The 20,682-nt window shown below is 41.9% G+C and overlaps 1 protein-coding gene across 5 annotated transcripts in view; it reads right to left on the reverse strand.

The window, feature by feature from the left end:
- Positions 1-6,398: 6,398 nt before the first annotated feature.
- Positions 6,399-20,682, reverse strand: part of CCDC186 (coiled-coil domain containing 186) — a 39,064-nt gene continuing 24,780 nt past the window's right edge. For 3 of the 5 annotated variants that reach the window (XM_064464203.1, XM_064464204.1, XM_064464205.1), the window contains 10 exons: positions 20,373-20,477; positions 19,935-20,033; positions 19,139-19,225; positions 18,217-18,359; positions 15,654-15,909; positions 14,828-15,017; positions 13,637-13,717; positions 12,373-12,583; positions 11,096-11,315; positions 6,399-10,401 (listed from right to left, as the gene is read on the reverse strand). In XM_064464203.1, coding sequence (XP_064320273.1) covers positions 10,318-10,401; positions 11,096-11,315; positions 12,373-12,583; positions 13,637-13,717; positions 14,828-15,017; positions 15,654-15,909; positions 18,217-18,359; positions 19,139-19,225; positions 19,935-20,033; positions 20,373-20,477 — 1,476 coding nt within the window. In that variant the 3' untranslated portion in view covers positions 6,399-10,317. Of the gene's footprint in view, positions 10,402-11,095; positions 11,316-12,361; positions 12,584-13,636; positions 13,718-14,827; positions 15,018-15,653; positions 15,910-18,216; positions 18,360-19,138; positions 19,226-19,934; positions 20,034-20,372; positions 20,478-20,682 lie in introns of those variants that run through there. The other 2 variants (XM_064464206.1, XM_064464207.1) reach the window with 2 other exon arrangements.

Genomic DNA, 20,682 nt, shown 5'->3' on the forward strand with positions numbered 1-20,682 from the left:
TTGGATTAAAGTTGTCCTTATACTACATGAAACCTTTAAAGTTGGGGTTGGTTTTTTTTGATAGCAGTGCCTAGAAGATCCAGGCAGGGATCAAGAACAATTTGTGCTGGTTCTGCACAGGCAAAAGCCAGCACTCCTGGTCCCCAAGTGCTCTGCTCTAACCTTCACACAACAACAAAGGAATACAGACAGGAAAACAGGAGCATCAGGAAAAGATGATGCAGCATTAACCAGCAGGATAGACATAAGTGTTTGGCAGTAACCATTTTCAGATCTTCGTCACAGCTGTGCAAAGGAATTTCAAAGGAACTGTGGAGGATAACTAGGTAATTTTGAGTGTTTCATCACTGTATCCACAGCTCTACTCTCACATTTTACTTGTCCTTCCTTGGATACTCACCTTCCCAACAGAATGGATTTAGGATAGTACTTTTCCAGGGGCTGTTTAGCAAAGCCCATTCCTTACTCCTGGCAGTTCTGCTTTCAAAGTGTCTCCAGCTTCCCACAACATTAGTGCAGGGCTGTTAGTAGTTTTATTCAAATCCTCATCTTTTTCATCCATGATATTATTATAACACAATCTGTCCTTTCTTTTAAGAGCTGACAGTCAAATCAGATAGGTATAGTTTGCCAGTACAGAGTTGTCTATTTTCTTATATTACCAATTATATTTCTCGCCAGTGCTTTTTGTTAAGCAAAACGAAAGCAATTGCTCCACAGCAACAATATTTTCACCTTTAAACCCATCAGAAATCCTATAGAGGCTTTGAGCTTGAATTTGCATCTTCCTTTTCTCTCCCGCTGCCCATGTATTGCTATTTCTGTGCTCTCTGCTCTGGCGCTCCCAGCTCGCAGCTGCCACAGCCACAGCACCCAGCCCCAGCAAGCCTGCTGCTGGCTCCCAGGGTAGCCGGGGGCAAGCATGGTATGTGCCATGCTTCCCACCACGCAGAGTAAATTCACCAAACTCTAGGCCTCCAGGAACCTAATAGCAAACTAGAAATACATGCACTATGCTGCCCTCATGACTTCTTGTCATAAGAGCTGGAAAGAAACAGGAAAAATACTGGCCCAGCGATTGCTCTGCGAGAAAGTGCTACTGGAAGCACAAGGTTGAACTCAGGGGATGGTCCCTGTGCTGCCACCGTCTCCTGCTCCTTGGTGGAAACACAATGTGAGTAATCATGAAGCTGAGTGAGGTCTGGCAGGGGCTGGGGTCGCTGGCTCCTGTGCAGGCAGCAAACTCCCAGAAGCATGGAGGAGAAGAAAGAGGGGAAAGGAAAAATTGATGGGGTTGGAGGCCAACACACAGCCCAGCACAGGCAGATGCTTCCCAGAAGGTGCCTCCAAAGTAAATACAATTGTGCAAGCCAATTCTGTGACACGTTGGCAGAGAAAGCCAGACTTTTCTGTTTCTATTTCATACATATCTGCTCAAAAGTGCATGTTTTGGATGCCCTGAGGTTGCACAAGAAGTTAAGATCATGCCATCAGCTTCTCTCCAGATCTGGGCTTGCAGTGCCCACACTTTGTTCTGCAGAGGAGAGGAGAGGCTGTGGTGCTCCAAAGGCCAGTGAGGTTTGTTCTTGTGCTAGGATGGCCTTTCTGAAAAAAAATATTTATTTTTTTTCCCCCATCTCAGCCTTTCACCGGCTAGCCAGTTCCCAGCCCCTTCCTCTCCCCTGTACATTGCTTTTAAGCCTTTTCTGTTTTCAGAAATAAAGTCTTTGTTCAGGCCTAGCCTCAACGTGTCACGGAGCAGCCCAATGCCTCAATTCAATGGCAAATTGCAGACAGGAAAGTCCCACAAATGAAAGGCTCGTCACAGAGTCTGCTCCACCTTCCTGACAGCACAAGCTGCGTTTTCTGCTTCCCGAGGAGCAGATCTCCACGGCCTCAGCTAACAAAGCCAGGTCTGGTCTCTGTCTGGGGAAGACTGGCTCCTTTCCCAGTTCTGCTTTGACTACTCCGACTGACTTTGTCCCTGCTCAAAAGTTTGCCCTAGCTGATGACCCAGCAGGTTGGTAAGGGAACAGGAGATCCTTCAATGTCCCTGTGCCATTGCATGTATCAGGTCCCTGACGGTCAGAAGACTGAAAAATCAAAGGAACCATCTCATGTTAGAAAATGTATGAATTTTTCATCCTAATATATATATATGAAGGATCAGGACCACAGCCGACATCCTCGGTGGCCGTGTCTGAGATGGGTTCCTCGCTAGTCACAAGGCACCCACACAGAGGACAGTGCCCAGTGGGGAGCTGCTCCTCCGTGCCCTGGTCCAGCACTGCGGGGACAGGGCGCCAGCGCAGGAGCCTGTGAGGCTGCTCTGAGTCACCCTTTGGAAGGGCCTTGCTTCCTTGCTCTCTGATCCAAGGCTGCTTTCTTGGCAGAAACCTCCCCCAGCAGTTGGTGGTAAACTCAGTGCTTTGGGTTGGGAGGGCTGGTAGGTTTGGGTTTTTTCCAGTGTTTGCTCTGATACACAATTAATTAAACGTAAGTGCCTCCATTTATTGCTCTCTAGAGAAACACTTCTGGCTTGCATGCCCTGGCCTTTGGGGACATTTCTATTGTTTCAGCTACTGCCAAAGCCAAGGAAAGCTAAATCATGCTCTTCTTCAGCATGATGGGAGGGAACTCACCCACCACCATGCCTTAGCGTGGCCTGCGGTTACCCAAACATTGTCTTTAATGAGAGACTCGCTGCAGTGGATTTGGCATTATAAGGTGACCACTACCAGCAAGGTCTGGGCTCTGTCACCAGCCCAAGCAAGGTCAAATCAGTTTGAAATAGTTGACTGGTCTTTCACTGTCAACAAGCAGCCTTAGAAGATTGCAAGGGAAGTCTGAGAGAAGGAAATGGTTTGACGTAATTCAGGTAACAAAAAAATTTAATCTGCGGGCCTCGTGCTACAGGCTTACTGCCAAATCTGTCACATCTTTTTTTCAAGGGCTTCACCTGCCTGAGGAGCAAAGGTAACTTGATCCAAGGTCCTGGATTTGTCAGGCCCTGGATTAGAGGTAAGCCAATGTTTCTGAAGCGCCAGTGTGGTAGTCATTCCCTGCTAGCAGCCCATCTCAATGCATTTAGTATCAGGGTTGCATGGCCCAAGAAAAAGCACAAAGGCTTCAAAGCACAGCGTCTGGGACTGCGGATACCCAGACCGATGGCTGCTCACTTGGCCAGATCGGTTTATGAAGCAAAGGCTTTCCTCCGCCAGTGCTTGCTGATGGAAAATGCCTGCTTGGCTCCAGCTGGATCTTTCTAGAGCCCAAAAATGTGTGATTAAAGCCAAGCAAAACAAGGGGCTGCGGATGCTGGGGGAGAGTTTACCTGGAGCAGTGCAGGGGTTTTGCTGCCAGCCATCCTGCCTTGCTGAAGGAGCTCTGTCTCCGCAGCGCCGAGGACGTGGGAGCTGTGCAACCACCTCTGACACTGCAGGTCACACCGTGGCGTTACCAGGGAAAACGCACACCCCTTGCTTTGCCTCAAAAGGCTGAGCAGTGACCTGCGTTGCGTCAGGAGCTGCTTGAACAGTTGAATAACCACACAGCTTGGGAGCAGGTGGACAGCAGTGGGCAATAACCTCACCCCTGGGACAGTCCTGTTTCCATCCCCACCGCAGTGGAGTCCTGTCCCCTACACAAGCCGTCCCTGCTGGTTGACTGAGGGCCAGATCAGACACGTGGCAAGGGGAAGGGACCAGGGAAAGCACATCGCGAGCCTGGTTGCCAGCAGCCTATGTCACTCCTGACTTTAAGCCCATGACAAGCTGACAGCAGCTTGTTCTGATTTCTCACTTCAGCTTAAGGCTGAAGATACCTTCTATACCCTTCTCTGGAAGGGTGAAGCCCTTATACATTTTCCAGAGTTCATCTAATCAATATTTCTGTGATAATCTAATTATTAAGGTGAAGCCAGACCAGCTGATTAGTACAAGCCACTTACAGCATTAACAGGTTACAGCTCTGAGCCCAAGGTCAGTGTTTTTCAACCTCTTTGACTTATCAAAGTTTCCAGGGAATTTGCAGACCCACAAAACAGGTTTAGGAGGACCGGTGCTAGGCTTGTTTTTTCAGCCCATAACTTGGCCATATGCAGCTTTTACCCACAGTGTTGACGTAAGGGATTTTCACCTTCTTCCTCTCCCCTGTGCCAGGCACTGACTGGAGTTAAAATAATTACAGATCTAATAATTTTTGGAGTATTTTTAACCAGCTGCTTTCACAGTGAAGCCTCACAAACCCTTCTGTCAGGCTGCAGACCACAGCTTGGAAAACATTGCCCTGCATTCGCACCTTGCTTCAAGCCCTCTCTAGAGCCAGCACTGGTTCCAGAAGAACTGCAGGTTGGAGAGTCCAGGGCAGCATTTAAGGACCCACCAGCCAGCCCAAAGGGAACGGCTGTGGCTGCTAGGCTGTGCTCACCTACCTCATGTAAAACACAAGCATTCTGGTTACAGCTCGCAGACTTCTCCGTGCTTTCATCTGCTGCTTCTCCTTATTCCACACACGGGATTATTTTTTAAACGGAAACCCCTTAAGAAGCCCATAGACGTTCAGACCAGAATGGATTCAGCCCTTTAGTCAGTGAGGTGCTTTACTTGAGCGGTTAGATCAGTGGCTGCATGTGGTAAGGAGCCCTGCAAAACCTGAAGTCCGGAGGATTTCCTGACTATAGGGCATCCACCAGAGCAGAACGCAACAAACACATCTAACAGCATATTTATACACATTGGATGAGAACAACTTGTTCAGCAGCACTCTTCTACTGCAACAGTTACATTTATGTATGCAAAAATCTTGCAAAATCTGGCACAGACCCACTGTGGTTTAATGCAACATAGCCTAAAAACAACTGCAACAACAAACCCCCAACCATCCCTCTCTATTAAAAAACCCTTAAAATAGAACAGGGAGAGAGAGAGAAAATAGCAGTGCTGATTTCCTCTTTCGCAGCCATCTAGACAAGTAGTTGGGTTCTATATTTATTACCCAACAGCTCCAGTATCAGACTACCTTGCTTCAGGACTGGGTACTTAACACTAACGTGCCATGAGAACCCTTCCTCTGCACAGAGTTGTCTGTAAAACGGGGGTGAGAAGCTCTTTGCCAAACGGCTACTTGCAAACACCACCAAAGCCCAGGTTAGTATTTGAGGAAGTTCAGCTTCAGGCTGTTGTTTCCAAACACCAGCACTAAGTACTTGCAGAGCACAAGTAATTTTTGATTTTTGGTTACATCTATCTGTCAGCTGTACCTGCTATCAGTGGAAAAGGCTGGAAGAAAAATGGTGAACTGCAAAACAATTCTGGCAAAGGGTCACACAGGTAACAGTAACCAGAAAACTTACTGGGAGCCCTCCCACTGATCCTGGGAAACTAGTGTTAGCTTGCCATTAAATTTCAACAGGAAACAGGACACCTCCTCCTCTCATTTAAGGTACTCTGGGAGATACTAGAATAAACTCTGTAATTTAGCCCCTCATGGTCTTCTTTTTCCCTTCTCCTGTCTCCCTACAAGGGCAGGACAGCCCACACAAATGATTCCCAGATTTTTAATGTAAGCATAGCCACAACGAACAGCCAGCAATCTGACAGCACCACTCTTTTTTTTTAAACAATATCATGGTGAAAAACCAAACTACATTAGGTCTCTGCAAGGGAATAAACCAACCTGAGCAGCAAACAGCATCCCAAATGCGGAGCCGTGGCCAAGGGAAACAGCCCTTGCTACTGGGACTATGTGTTAGTCAAACTCACATGGTGTGAGGGAAGAGAGGACTCTAGCATCAAGGCCCCTTACTAGGATTGGCCACAGCTCACAGCAGTACCTAACTGTATCGCACCAATTGCCTGTCCTTAGGCTGGAAAAGCCTCACACGTTCCCAAGAGCTGAAAGTACAGCGTGAAAGGTGTACAGCCCTGTTTTCCCTGGCTTTGCTGTTAGAAGTGCCTCACAGTACCAGAGGCAGGCGGCAAGGACGCACTGCCACCTCTTGTTTAGACAGTGCAGTAGAAAAGTACAGGCTGGCAGCAAGCACTGCCCTGCCAAGCCCGCGTAGTAGCAATGCCTTTGCATATCATTATATAGTTACAAAGAGTTATACCCACTTGAGGGGAAACAAGGAGGTCCTTTACGGTCCCCTCCCAGCATCCATGCTGGCAAGAACAGTTTGCTGGCAATTGAGCTGTTTTTATCCCAGAGTCGTTGCTCACAAGCATCACGAGGACATTTCTGCACTGCGAGAAGGGGAGGCTCCCACTCACTAAAGATGAGTGCCCAACACGAAGCACCCTGTTGCTGCCACCACAGGCCTCCGTCAAGAGCTGTCAGCGCAACCCAGAGTTAGGCAGCAGTAACTCAGCAATGGTACAAACCACAGACCCAAACCAGGCTTTCACACATTTGTATGTTTATTATTTCAAAGTACAATATATACATAATGTATAGTGATATCTTCAAAAACTTTATACAGAAACAGGTTATCTACAAAATTAAATCAATAGACACTCTGTATATTCAGACAACATACATACATATATTGGAAGATTCAACATGGTTTGTTAGAACACGAAAATGGGAAGGAAACCCCTATCCACCTTGGAAAAAAGGTCTAAATACGACCCAGCTCCCTCTGCAACGCAGCCACCCACCCTCCAACTGGCTTCAGGTCGTTGTGGAGACACGGTAAATCTGATTTCTAGTGCCACCTACTGCTGATATTTACCATCACAGTTGTTTCAACTGAGCAGGAAGGGCGAAGGCCCATTTGAACAGGCCTTGCTCCCTGAACCCCTTCCTAAATTCGTGTCTCTGCAGCAGGCGGGCACTCAGCTTTACACTTGATTCAGTGGAAAGCAGAGATCTGAATTTTTTTTTTTTTAAAGGAACCAAAATATTGTAATGCAAAAATATTTCAAGAGAGCAGTTTTTGTAGCTGGAGATACTACAGGTGTTGCGAGCAACAAGTGAAGACGGTGAGAACGTATCTGAGCAACAAATCGATCTCCACTGTTTCCTGGAGACTAAAATTAAAAATACGGCACAAGTCTATGTGGCAGAAAGTCAGTGATTTCTATAGGATGAAATGGTATTCTTCAGTTCAGGGGATCTGGCTTTAGACAACGTTGCTGGGTTTTACAGAGGTTAAAATAGCTTAGGCAGCTTTCCTGTAGGGCCTCTAACAACATCTGGATGTGCAACGTTTGAACTAAAAGAGCACCCTGAGTATTTAAGAAACAGCTGTTTAAGCCTGTAGGACACAACTAGCTACAAGCTTGGAATTTTCAAAAGCAGCCTGTGGCATTACATGTCTAACAGACACTGAATTTCAGTGATAGGTATGTAGCTAACTGCTCCAGGCTGCCTTCAAAATCAGTTTATCAGTTTCTCTCTAAAACTCAGTTTATCTGAGGACAGTTTTCAATCTCAGGTTCATAACATAAAAGGTTTAGAAAACAAGAGTAAGTGAAAAGCGATTGCTACACAAGCCTTGCACCCGCTCTGCACCAGCTGGTGCTCACCTGCGTGAGCCCCCCCCCCCCCAAAACACACCTTTTCACAGAAGTGTTCTTGTTACCTGCACCAACAGCACTACGCTCCTGACAATCTGCCCCATGGGAACAACAGGCAGGTGGCTCACCAGCAACGTTTTTATGGCTCATACCCCTCTGCCTGTCAGGAATGAGCAACATCATTCAGAAAAGTTGCTGTCATTTATTCATCACATTCTGGGCTTACTGGAAAGGGGGTCATTTGCCAATGTGGGAGCTAGAATGAAATTTCCATCTCTACCAAGTATGTTTAAAATAATGCCTGTAGAAAGCAATTTTGGTCTGTGAAGATACGATGCACAATAAATGATGTGATATTTTAGCTACTTTGTGTGTCTCCATAACCAAGAAAAAAAAAAACAACCAACTGAAAAGTTACTAATGCTACAGAGAGGAAGCAAGATTTCCAGGAGGGCTGGAGGACAGCTATCTAGGTTTCTCAAATAACTTAAAAGGAGAAACAACCACGCCAAAAAGAAATAAGAATTTCCACAATGTCATTGCACTTATTCCATCTGCACCACATCTCTCCTTCATTCACATTGTACACCCGGAGAACATACATTAAATGATTACATTATTAACATGGTATCTAAAATACTGGAATCATTCAGCTGAATGCCTGAAAATATCCAGAGATCTGTTACATTAAAGCATGAAAACACAAATTTACGAGAGCTAAGCTATGTTTTGACATGCAAATTGTTCCAAATACTTTCTTTCAGCAGAAGGTCTAGTTCAGTCACAAACAACCGCCTGTTCACTTCCTGGAAGCTGGTGACAAACCTGTTTCAGCAGAGCCAGGTATTTTCCTCTTCACATCACTTAACAGTAAAGCAGAGGTAGTCCCATGACTGGACTGGTCCAAACTCCCTAACACTTTAGATAACCACTGCTTTCAGGAATTAGAAAAATATATGTATAAAAACCCACCCAGATTAAAGGCTCACAGTTTCTACAATGCACGGTCAGGTTTTAAATAATTTGTTTCTGCCCTCCCTTTGTAAAGCAATACTTAAGCCTCTGACACTGAAGGGACCTGCCATTCAAGACTCCTGAAGCTCTTTGAACCACAAATCAGGTCTTGATCCCACAAACTTCCAGAGATGCCTGTCTTTAAGGTAAAAAGGAAGTCTCACTGTCTTGAATCAAACTACTCAAACCAAATCAGGCCCTTTTGCTCAATTCGGCTCACTACAAACCTCAAGTGACATAGTGGCACCTGAAAAGGGAGCACACACCCCTCAGTCACCTAGATGCTTTGATAAATCATCCCTGTGTTGCCAGACTCAGGCTTCTTGTTTTGCGTATGATGCAAATAGTGCCAGTGGTAAGATTAGATTCCCCACCCCACCAAGTATCCTTTCTGATTAAAATAGCTAAAGCATTGCTATTGTAAATGTACACTGAATCTTTTTTCATGATAATAGGAAGTTCAAGTATTTAATAAAAACAAGTATTATTTACACTGTGATCTGGTCAATTCGTTTTGGTCAAAAAGGCAATAAATACAGAAATCTATGCATTTACTGCTGGAATAGAGTTATTTCAGATCCTGTAAATTACTTATCCTGGAATTAAGATGTGAACATGACGTTGTGACTAACCAGAATCTTGTCACCTTGATACTCTTCTTCCATCACCCTCTCAGCCACTGAAGGACTAAGTAACACTTCTTGGTTCATGCCATTTTGACCAACTATTTCTTCACAACAGTAAAATTAAGGACTCATACAGATTTCTGTGCCACTTTCACAATCCAACCAATAGATTAAAATGCCATTTAGATATATTTCCCATTTCTTACCATTACTTTCACTGGCTGGCCTAAGCCACAGTTAATGAGAAAACTTAGTTTCCACTTGTTTTTGAAAACACATTTTCTGATCATCTGAAAACAGATGCAATCATGATGTCTACCTATACATACATAACAATAGGCAGCTAAAACACCTACTTTTAAAATGCTGTTAGTTATGCAGAAGGCCAGAGAACTTTATTAACGAGTTATCTGATATCAGACTTTCAAACCGTATGTCTGAAGATCAAGGGTTTACAAGACTTGTTGAATTTACATTTGTTTCAATTACACACACTCATCAGCTGCACCAGAAAGCTTCTTAATCCCTTCCTTTTACTATTGTTTCAATTCTTTTCAATAAAGAAACTGACCAGTTGATTGCTAATCTAAAGCAGAAAATACGCAATATCATGGCCACCACTCAAAAACCAGAATTTTGTGACAAAGCATTTTTCCATGCGTATGTCAAAAATGCTTAATCAACCTAAGTGTCAGAAATAATATGCAAGAAATGAAATAATGTCTGAAAGCTCTTAAAGCTCAGTAACACTGGATATGTTCAACAGCAACTAAGACATAATTGGTTTTATTTTTTCAAGCTCCATCATTAAGAGACTAATTATAGAGTGCAGAAATTAAAATCTCATTGCAACTCACTCAAAACATCGTATGCACTGCAAAGCATCTGTATGTCATTTCAAATAAAAGTTTAAATAAATTTAGCGTATAGTGAAGTTCAGTGACACCTCAGGCTGGTATTGGGTAGACAGAACCACGCTGATGCCAAACCCTGTAGATCTCTTGCATGAGTAAGCCTGTATGGTTAAAGGATGTATATGCAAAATACCAGATGCTTGTGCTGGCAGGTAATTGCATTTCAGGAAAAAAATGTAAAAAACAGTGGTCTGTAGCACCTGCCTTTTTTGCATCTTCATGTTGGTTATTCCATAAAAGTTTTAATTAAGTCTGCTTTATTCTCTGTTCCAGTTCATGCTTGTGTTTAATGAGCCGTTCTATTTCTGTTCCTAGAGTTTGAAGGTTTTCCTTTGGGGGATAAAAAAAGCATAGGGTAAGTTATACAGGAAAAATGAGTCAATCAGGACAGAACACACTAATAAGTGAAAATTGTCAGCAGGTTGATACTTTCAAGTATCCAGAACAAGCACATATGATTAGACAGAGTTTGAGAAAAAAAAGCTTATTTCAATATAGGATGCAAAGCTCTCCGCAAGTCTTTTTTTGCAGTTACTAATATTCTACAGGCTGTCTAGGAAGTGTAGCATTCAAGGGGAATGAGAGTCACAGGAAGAGATGTCCAACTTCTGCAGCACACTGCAGTCCAGCTGGCAGCCTGCACATTTTCCAGCCTGCCACCTTTCCCTCGCAGCAGAGATGCTGCCCCAACAGCTCAACAGGGTACCCAGCTACTGGCGCTGGCACAGGGCCAGGCTCCACGTGACTGGGGAGAGCATGGTGAGCCCCTTCCCCGCTGAATGCACAGGCAGCCCAAAATTTATTTCAGGAAGCAGCCCACTAGTGCAGCATGCAACGAGGGTCTCTAAACTGAGGTGCAGCATGGATCATGTTACCGAACTCTTTGGTTAACCCAATGCTATCAGTCACCAATTCGCAATGAGCTGACTTCTGAAGAGCCTCCTCCTTTTAACAGCATGCACCTCTCTGAAGGCGGTACCTCAGAACCAGAAGAATGTGCTGAAGAACTGGCATAGCTACTCACTTTCAAGGTAATATTTTTCAGTAATGTATCTTCTAACACAGCCTGCAGCTTCCTGTTTATCTCTAAGGAGAGTTCCAACGTGAGACCACTATCTGCGGGATGAGATGTATAGAGAGATGCCATAATCCCGCCCCGTCTACTCAAGTGTACTTTGTTGAAGTCAGAAGCCTCTGATGATAGTGTTCCAGCCTCTTCCCGCAATATGTAACTCTGAATAATTCTGGGGGTGGGGAAAAAAAATTAAAGAAACATTATACCACTACAAGGCAGTGAAAAGTCAGACATTGAAGTACTGCAGATTCCTGACACAAGAGTCATTTTATTTTCAAGCAGTTCTGTATCACTGAAAAGGTAGTAAAAATCAACTCCTGCAATTTCCAGGTCAGAGGAAAACCTGGGTTACCCCAAGTACTATAGGAGATGCTGGTAAGCTGAATCACTACAATGTACATGGTTTACGTATTTAGAAGTATTTTGAGAAAGTAATATTGCTACTGGAGCAAAAAACCAGTACTTAAAAAATGCCTCTCTACTTTTCATTGCTGAAAGACTCCAGACAGGGAATATTAAGCTTTCTACAGATGAGCCAAAAATTACGAAGTCTCAGCTCAAGCGCCTTCACAAGCTGTGACCACGTTCTATGAAATGGTACCAGATGGGCATAAACGTATCGGCTCATTAAGCAGGGGCTGTACTTAACAGATAACTGTACTTTCCAGACGAAGGTATATGCCACAATTTCTTCCCCTCCTAACTGAAGTTCCAGACATCACCCTGTAAGGTGAGATTCACATGTAAGTGGAATCTTGCCTCACACATTAAATACTGACCACCTTCAGCTCGGAGACACTGTTTGTTTGATCTGCATGCCAGACTACCCTCTGGAATTATGAGATCCTCCTTCCAAAATAAACACTTGCAACCAGCACCCTTTTAAGCACATGAAGAGAATGGACACTTCTGTTAACCAGTGGCAGCAGTCCACCTCAAATCAGGCACCTGCTGACCGTTTTGCTACCAAAAAGCCACTTGTACCACTCTATTCCTCCTGAAAAATTTTAGTAATAAACAACTCGCAATTACTGTAACTGCTGGGGAAAGATAAGGAGAAAACAACCTTGGACTGACCTCACCTTTGAGATCTACTCTCATTGTAGTATTTTTATTGCTTAAATATTTTCATTTAGACAATTACTTGTCTTACATGAAATCCAGAACACCTGTCTTGCACACCAGCTCAACACCAAAAAACTGCATGAACAGAACTCAGAACATACTTTGTTTTTTTCCTGATTTCCTCCACCAGTTGTTTAATGTGATCCTCCATGAACTCCATCTTTTCATTTTTTCGAGCATGTGCCTTCTGTAGCCTTAGTATTCTTTCAACCAAGACAGACTTGTCCACCTCTGGGAAGCTATCCACAGCTACTGAAGATCCCGTATTCTCAGGTGACCGATCCTCATTGCTGCTGCGCGCATTAAGGGACCCTGCCAATATATCCGTATTCATAAAAGCTCTTTTTGCTTTTATACCAGGTAAAGCGTCTCTACTAGTGCAGTGCGTGCATTCCTTATGTTTAAGGAGCTTAGGATATTTTCTTCAGAATGTCTGTTTTCCTTATATGTTAGTGGGTTTTTATACAAACAATCATTATACCATTTAAATGATACATGCTGAAACAGCAATGTAGCCCCCTAGCATGGACACAGTCCCTTGAGCATACTTGCTTCAGGAATGCTTATTCCTGCATAAGTACCTTCATATTCATTAATATTACTTTGTACAAGACTGAGCTGATTTTAGAAATACCTGTTTTGGAGTCCGCTAAAATTACAGCACTATGAAAACTGTACAGACTGACCAAAGCCCTATGTATAAACACTCTGCAGCACTGATCACTTAGAGCTTTAAACATTTTCTTTTCTTTCTTTTCTTCTAAGTATTTTTCTGTCTTGTACAGCGATATTACAGGACACTGACAGAACCAACCAAATTTAAAACCCAAAGATATTGAAGAAAACAGATGTTGTTTTCAGTGCTAAAGATAACCGCTTTACTTCTAACTGGATAGAAAGGAATCAATTTTATACAAGTACACTAATGCCCCTAAACACACTAATTGATTTATCATTTACACAGTTGCAACCGTCAATAGTGCAATTAAACAATGTTGGAAGCCACTGCTCATTTTTGTTTTGCCTCTGGCAGCATTTAAGAGGGTCCTCTCTCAACTGGAGTCCTCTGAGCTTCCTCCAAACACAGATGCAACAAAATAAAAAAGGCGGGCATTTTAAAAGAACCAAAGTACATAAAGATTATAAACATTAAACTTTAATCTCCTAATAAGAATAAGCACCTACAACTGCTTTCAGCCAAGTGCGTTTTGGTGCTTAAAGGCTATTCTGTCAGCTTTAATGGGAGGCTGCCCACACACTACATATGCACAAACCACAGAAGGAGCGAGGCTCATGGCAGCACCCCATGGCAACCTTATTAAGATCGAAGGATTGTTTTGGCCGCCCTGTTATGTGCTATATTACCTGATGAACTGGAACGGCTCCCCATGCTGCTGACTTCTTTGTCATAATTACCATTTTCCATCTGATCCAATTTCCTCCGTGCTAAAAGTATAATAAATTATGGTTACCAACAGGAGATTAAAACCCAAAAATCATAGTGTTACGCAAAATACAAAAACTCTAATCCTCTCTGACCTGCACTAATTTAACATGGCTTGACAACTGAAAGATAATGGTAGCAACTAAAAACCTTAGTGAAAAAAAAAAAACAACAAAACCAAACAGTCCCCCTCCTCTCCCTGCCCCCAGCCATGAAGCACCTGGATGCAACATCCACCAAGACCCCTACACCCTGCAGCAGTTGCCAGTTGAAGGGGGTAATGTCAAAGACCAGCTTAACTGGGAACAGTAAGACTTAAATTTGATTTTACTTTTGATTAGGACTGCCATGTAAATAACTACAGAATGGCAACTCTGTTCCGGGACCTCATAACTGTATCACTACTGGGAGCTGAGTGTAGTGTTTGTGCCAGAAGCACCGCTCGTTCAGTAGGGAACAAGAGGGAAAGGGCACAGCTGTTCACATATACACAAAGACAGACATAGAACTTGTCTGCTCAAAGCCAACAGGATCTCTTCTTTCAAATAAATTTCAAACAGATTTGATTATATTTCAATCTATTTGAGTTCAGAGCATATGCATTAGTGGGTATTTAATGATTTCTATTTGTTGACAAAATTAGTCATCAGTCTCTCCGTATCAGTCTTTAAAAACAGAAGTGCTCTGTTTAATACACTAAAAAATAACTGTCACCAGCAATTCCTGATATAGTCAGCAACTAGAAAACATCTAGCAACTTTCGAATATACTCCCATACGGACCAAGACCCACACATACACATGACATTTCAGTAGTCACATACATGATAGCAAAGACCAAACTCTTTTGAAATAGATCTTTCCTTTTATATCTAAGCCTATTACAAAATTTATATTTAAGACTAAAAATTGACACTAAGGCCTGTTTCCTGTAACTGCAGTTTCCCCAAGACCTAACTTGCTCACTCACTCTCATTGTCTTTAGGGACAGCAGGTGCTCGAAGGGCTACACTCAAACAGTGCACAAACGCAGACGGGACCCTAGCCTCTACCAGACACTGTAAAGGTGCTTATAGACGTGGCTGACTCATTATATCTGAAAATTATTTCAACCTAGCTGAAGTTGTTTCGTGAGATCTTTCAGGTTTGCTGCATGCTTGCGCTTCTGGGTAGCCAGTTCATCTTTCAGTTCATCCACATGGGTCTTCAGTGCTGTTAGTTCTTTCTGCTCTGAAGCGAGCTGAGCCTGTAGTGTCTCAACCTCTAGCTTTCGCTGATCCTCCTCCATCTGCAACTTGGTGGCCTGAAATTGTAGTTGTATTTTCAGTCTTATACAAAAAAATTCCAGCCTATCACCACTGTTAGTGCCTAACTCAGCACTTTATTTTCACCTGTGAATCATTCACATTTTACATTATTTAGGCTACACTACCACTGCAAAAGAATTACTGCAGCACTGCACTGAGCTGCACAGAACCCTGAACTAGCTCCAAAGCATCTACACGAGGTAGTGAAGAGCCATGCAGAGCTGTACAGTGCAGTCGCATACCTTCTCTGACACACTAAGTTTATTAAAGATTACATTTATCTCATTGTACAAACAGGACCTAAGAAACAGTTTACAGTAATAGATTTCACAGATTACCACCTTTTAATTGTTTCAGTGACAGCCGCAGAGAGAGAACTCTTTCATTCCAGAAAGCCAGAAAGACACACAGTAACACCCCTTCATTCCAGCGCAGCGTGACTCAGGATTTCCTTCCCCTTAGAAACATGAGGTGTTCATATCCCACTGCTATCATTCTACCAAACTGGCAAACTCAGTGAGAAACTGCAGTCAGGTAAGTAAAGACACAAGATGGAATTCATGTGCTACATCTTTACCGGTATCAGACACCTTACTGGTGCAAAAAAAAAAAAAGCTGCATACTGTACTCACCAGATCGTCTTTAGTCTGTTGAACACATTCCAGCTGATTCTGCAGCTCTCTTTCACTGTAAGAAAGCTTATCCAACTGGCTCTGTAAGGAATTGTTTTCAGACTGAAGCTGCGCATTCTTACTGGTTAATTTTTCAGTGAATATCAATAGCTCAGATTCTCTTTTCCGACTACCTTCAATGTCCTTCTGGAGATCAGCAATCAGAGAATTGACACCATCTACTTCTTCCTTTAAAGCATTGATTTCTTGCTCATCTCTGTCAAAATAATTGTATCTTATTAGGGATAAGCTGAGCTTAAATATATGAAAACTTATTGAAATAAAAGCATTCAGGTCAAGACCAAATAAGGCCGAGGAACAAATTAATGACCTTGGGGCATCTGTCAGTCACTGGATGGTTTTAAATGCCAAGGGAGTTTACAGATTCCATTTCATTACATGTTGCAGTGCTGAAGTAACAGATATCTGTATCCCACAGAAGGACACGCAGTCATTAGCTCCTCGAGGAAGACAATTTCTCATGAGCTTCAGTACAGGGTATAAACAAAACCCTCAAAAACAGATCCTGTAGATAAGAGGAAAGCCTGCAAATCCAAAGGTGGGCATTCTGTAAGAGGACTTGTCTTTGCAATGGGGAAATACTCCAGTTTTGAGCTTCTCCAGGACAGTAGTACAGTGACTTCTGAAGCATCCTTATCCAAGTGGTACAGCTCCAATTCAAAGGACCTATCTTACTCCACTATCCCTCCCCCAATCCTCTACGAAACAAGTTCTTGTTTTTACTGAAGCATTCCCACTAGGAGACCTTTGATCTATCACTTGCAAAGTATTTGAGTAAGAAAGGCTGTATCTTCAGTTATGGTCAACATTTTAGAGAAAATTATTGAAATTAATTCCAAAATTAAGTAGCTGTTAAAAAAAAAAATTAACAGACTAAAAACGTCCTCCTCTCATTTGCTCTCGCAATATTATTTCATTAGTTCTTCAGTCATAGGATTTTCTACACCTTTCTAAAACCTTACTTTCAACAGAAAAACCCTCACCTCTCTTTCTCACAGGGAGTGTGTATATTCCAATTTAAAATAAAATTAAAGTTACACAATGCAAGGGCACACGTCTCATTTAATTCCCTGTCAGACAGTGTAATTACCAGGAGGCTCAATTCACTTTAAGCCAACAACCCCATATCAACATGCTGCTTCTTTAAGGACACCTCCCTTCTGCCTTCTCTTCCCTAGGCTGAAGAAACCTGCCTCCTCTATTCTTTTCTCATCCAGAAAACAGGTAAGATTTTGTGTGTATTAAGATGAAATTCCTTCCATTTGCTTCCAATAAAATGAAAGGCGGTAAGTTTGTTTATCGTATACAATAGGAGAAACAGAGGTCAAGACTCCAGGACTTCTCTTTCATAGGTGAGAATGGGAACTTACTGGTCCAAGTTTTAATTCTCTGGTTGAGATTCCACAACTTTAACATGTTTCCAGTACTCCTTAGAATGTTTGATAAAGATGTAAAAGACAATATGAAACTTGATGTATGGATAGTAAGTGTTGTATGGGAAGGACACACAAAAAAATTTGATCCAAATTGAATAGGAATGAGAGACAGACATGCCTCAATTTCCGAGAGGAAAAGATAACCGGAAAAACACATTTGTAGTTTCACACTGTGATCACAGTCACTTTAATTCATTTGACAAGATCCCAAGTGAAAAATAACTGTTATTTATCAAAGTGTAAGCTTTGGTTGTTTCTAACAGATTGCAGTTTCTCTTGAAAGACTGATGACACGATGCCAATACAGCTGACCAGCAGATGGAAAATGCTTCATTCTCTAAACCCTGAGGAAGGCATATAATCACTGAAATATACTTCAATGTTAAATAAGAACTGTTTAAAGGTACAGGAGGGACACATGGGTGGTTCTGTTTATCTAACATTTGTCTATCTCCAGTTATGCAACACCATTAGAATCAGTAAAGTGGACAGCATTTGTATATACTAGTCCATATGTACCATACAGAAACATGACTACGTTCAGACAGTCCTGAACTGTCCACGAACCCTACTCTTCTGAGATTATCTCCCTCACATTCTTAAATGAGCAAACTTTGACATATCAGAACAGATTCCAGTCCACAAGAAATACAAGTGCTCCCTACTATGTGAACATGGCATCTGTCAAATATATAGAATTGTTTTTGTTAAATACTTTCATACATCCATCAAAATTTTGAAGCAATCTTTCAATAAAATGAGCACTGGGCAGACACCTAGAAGACAAAACTTCCTACCAAATATGCCAGAAAGCAAGCACTCCTTATTCTCATACTGAGAGATTTAAGAATCAGACTTATCAGTCTCAATACTCTTGTAAGAGGCTACCAAGGTTGTCTCCAGTACTACCAATATTAATTTAGGTTAGAAAAACACTTAAATTAGGACATGGACTCTTCAAATTACAATACATTTTAAAACATCAAAAATTTCAATTAAAAAAAACAAACCGCACTTTCCAATCCCAGATATTTTTTTAAATCATTCCTCAAAGTGCATAGCTGTACCTCTGATGTTGATCCTGCAGATGATCTACAGTCTTGACTCTGTCCAGCAAATTCTGAATTTCAGTTTTCTGTCTGTTAATGATTTCTTTATACTTGGATAACTCATCTTCTGTTCTTAAGCGCTCATCCTCTAGGCACTTCACCTAAACAGAAAAAGAAAAAAAATTCAGAAACTATTCACCCAAACTTCCAAGCTGAATTATTCTTATCAAATATCTAGATTGTGGTTCAAAGTTCCTTTGTTATTTTTTGACAATTCCAAGTGGCTTGGAACAATATCCCAAATATTTCAGATCAAATACAGTCAGAAAAATAAACAGACAAGAAATTCAACAAGTGTGATAATCATTATTTTTGTCCAAAGACTTAAACTTAAATCAATCTAATGGACCAGGATAAGACATCATCTTTCCCCAGCTACCAGGCCAACCTGTATCTTCACAGGTATGTCTCCCTCCCTTCTTCTAAGGTCCTACTGAGCTAAAACCCTGCTCTGGATAGAGACTGGCATGCTCACCTATAGCCTGTTCAGAAGTTATGGATAGCATATACTCCTTACCAGAGGTCACATGTATGACCTCTACAAAACTAGCCTCACAGGTAGCAAAGGTTACAAGTATTTTTTATTTTCCAAAGTTACTAAATTTACAAGATATTTACTAAAATGTTTCTCACAACTTTTCAGTCAAATGAGGTGCATACCAGGAAAAAAACCCATTGTTGTACTATGAATCACTTGACACTCCCTAAGAAAGGCTACCCAGAGTCACATTATATACCCCATCTAGGCTCATGCCAGCCAATCTCTAATCACACTGTTTATTCCAAAAGAAGTAAAAATACAATTAACAGATTTAACATAGCCTTGTTCCAAAACACACTATGCCTTCAGCCCCACTGCAATGGAACACAGCACACTTACCTTTGTTCTCAGCGTTCGAAGCTCATCCATGCCTTCTTTAAATGTTCTCTTCAGGTCTTCCAGTTCTTTTATTTTTGCATGATGCACCTTTTTAAAGAGTGAGAAGCTCCTTGAGAAATCTAAATGGACGGTGACATCTCCTGGGATGTCAAAAAAATCTAGGCCAATGCAGGCCACCACAACAGCTTAGTGGGCTTACGGCACAACTGGTGCCGTAAAGGTTTGTTCTATTCACAAAGCAAAGCAAAGCCTAACAGCGTCTTTATTCTCAGAAGAACTGAGAACAAAAGCGAGATTACCCACTCTGGTTTTGGGTGGACAAATCTAAGCCACAACAGCCCCTGCGGAAAGTTCTAGGCAAACCGAAGATGGCATATCCACATATGAGCTGGAAGAAGGTATTAAATCATTAGAGAACTTAGCTTTTGGGCTAGCAAATCTCTACACAGAACAGAGTCTGTTGCCTGTCTCTCACTGCCATATACCTTGACAAAATACTGGTTGCTCTAAATTACAGCAACATTCATGTTTATAAATGAAAGAGCAATTACTTCCTTGTCATTACATCATCCTTTTCCCATAACTTTGATTTTAAAAATTACATCCAAGGTAATAGCTAAAAACATCCTCCAAAATCACGCTGGATGCAGACACCTGGGCTGCAGTATCAGGCCAAAAAGAAAAATGTTTGGCAAAAACCGTAAGCAGCTTAAAATAAGATTGCCAAAATTAAAAACTCAAGGCATTCTTAACTACTAAATTGCCAATATGTTGCCTCCACACACCGCATATTTACCTCCAGGTGATCAGACTTCTCCTGAATTTGTTTCTCTAGTTCTCCTTTAGTTACTCGGAGCTTTGCATCCAATTCATTTGATTTAATTTCTTCTGACTCCTAAAAGGATTGAAGATATTTAAGTACAGTTTGAGTTTTATACTCCCCTTTCTGGTTTTATGAGCATACAGACAGCTTCTCACATCACTGCATCTCTTTTCTGTAGGTACATATCTAATAATTCTGAACATGCCAAGACAGACCCCAGACTGCATGCCAATCAAGACAAACATTTTCCCTTTTATTTAACAACTTTCCAAGTAAAGAAATCAGCAACTAGTCATCTCTGCTTTGTAGCTAGCACAGGATAATTCTTTCCTGCTACAGCTTAAGAGAGAAAAGGATGAAAAAGACTCAGATGTTAAATACTAATTCCACCTCCTGAGAAAATGTGCCTACTTGATAGGTTTTTATCATTTCTTGGCAGTTTCTCCTTATCTGGTCTGCTTCTTCTTTTGCTTCAGTTAATTTTGTCGTTGCATCTTTGAGGCGTTCTTTGGTTTCCTACAAAAACAGGAATAAACAATGGGTTAAACCTATTTATCTAACTTAATCGGAGAGAAGCGTTCCTCATAATAAAAGTTTCCTGGAAAGAATGAACAAAAACAAACCCCACCCCGTACAGCATTATTTTTCATCTTGCTTCCATTCATCTACTACTTTATGCAATTTTGTTTGTTCCAATACTGAAAGCACAACAAAAGGACCT

Source organism: Phalacrocorax carbo, chromosome 12, assembly GCF_963921805.1.
Source record: "Phalacrocorax carbo chromosome 12, bPhaCar2.1, whole genome shotgun sequence".
In the NCBI taxonomy this organism is placed as follows: domain Eukaryota; kingdom Metazoa; phylum Chordata; class Aves; order Suliformes; family Phalacrocoracidae; genus Phalacrocorax; species Phalacrocorax carbo.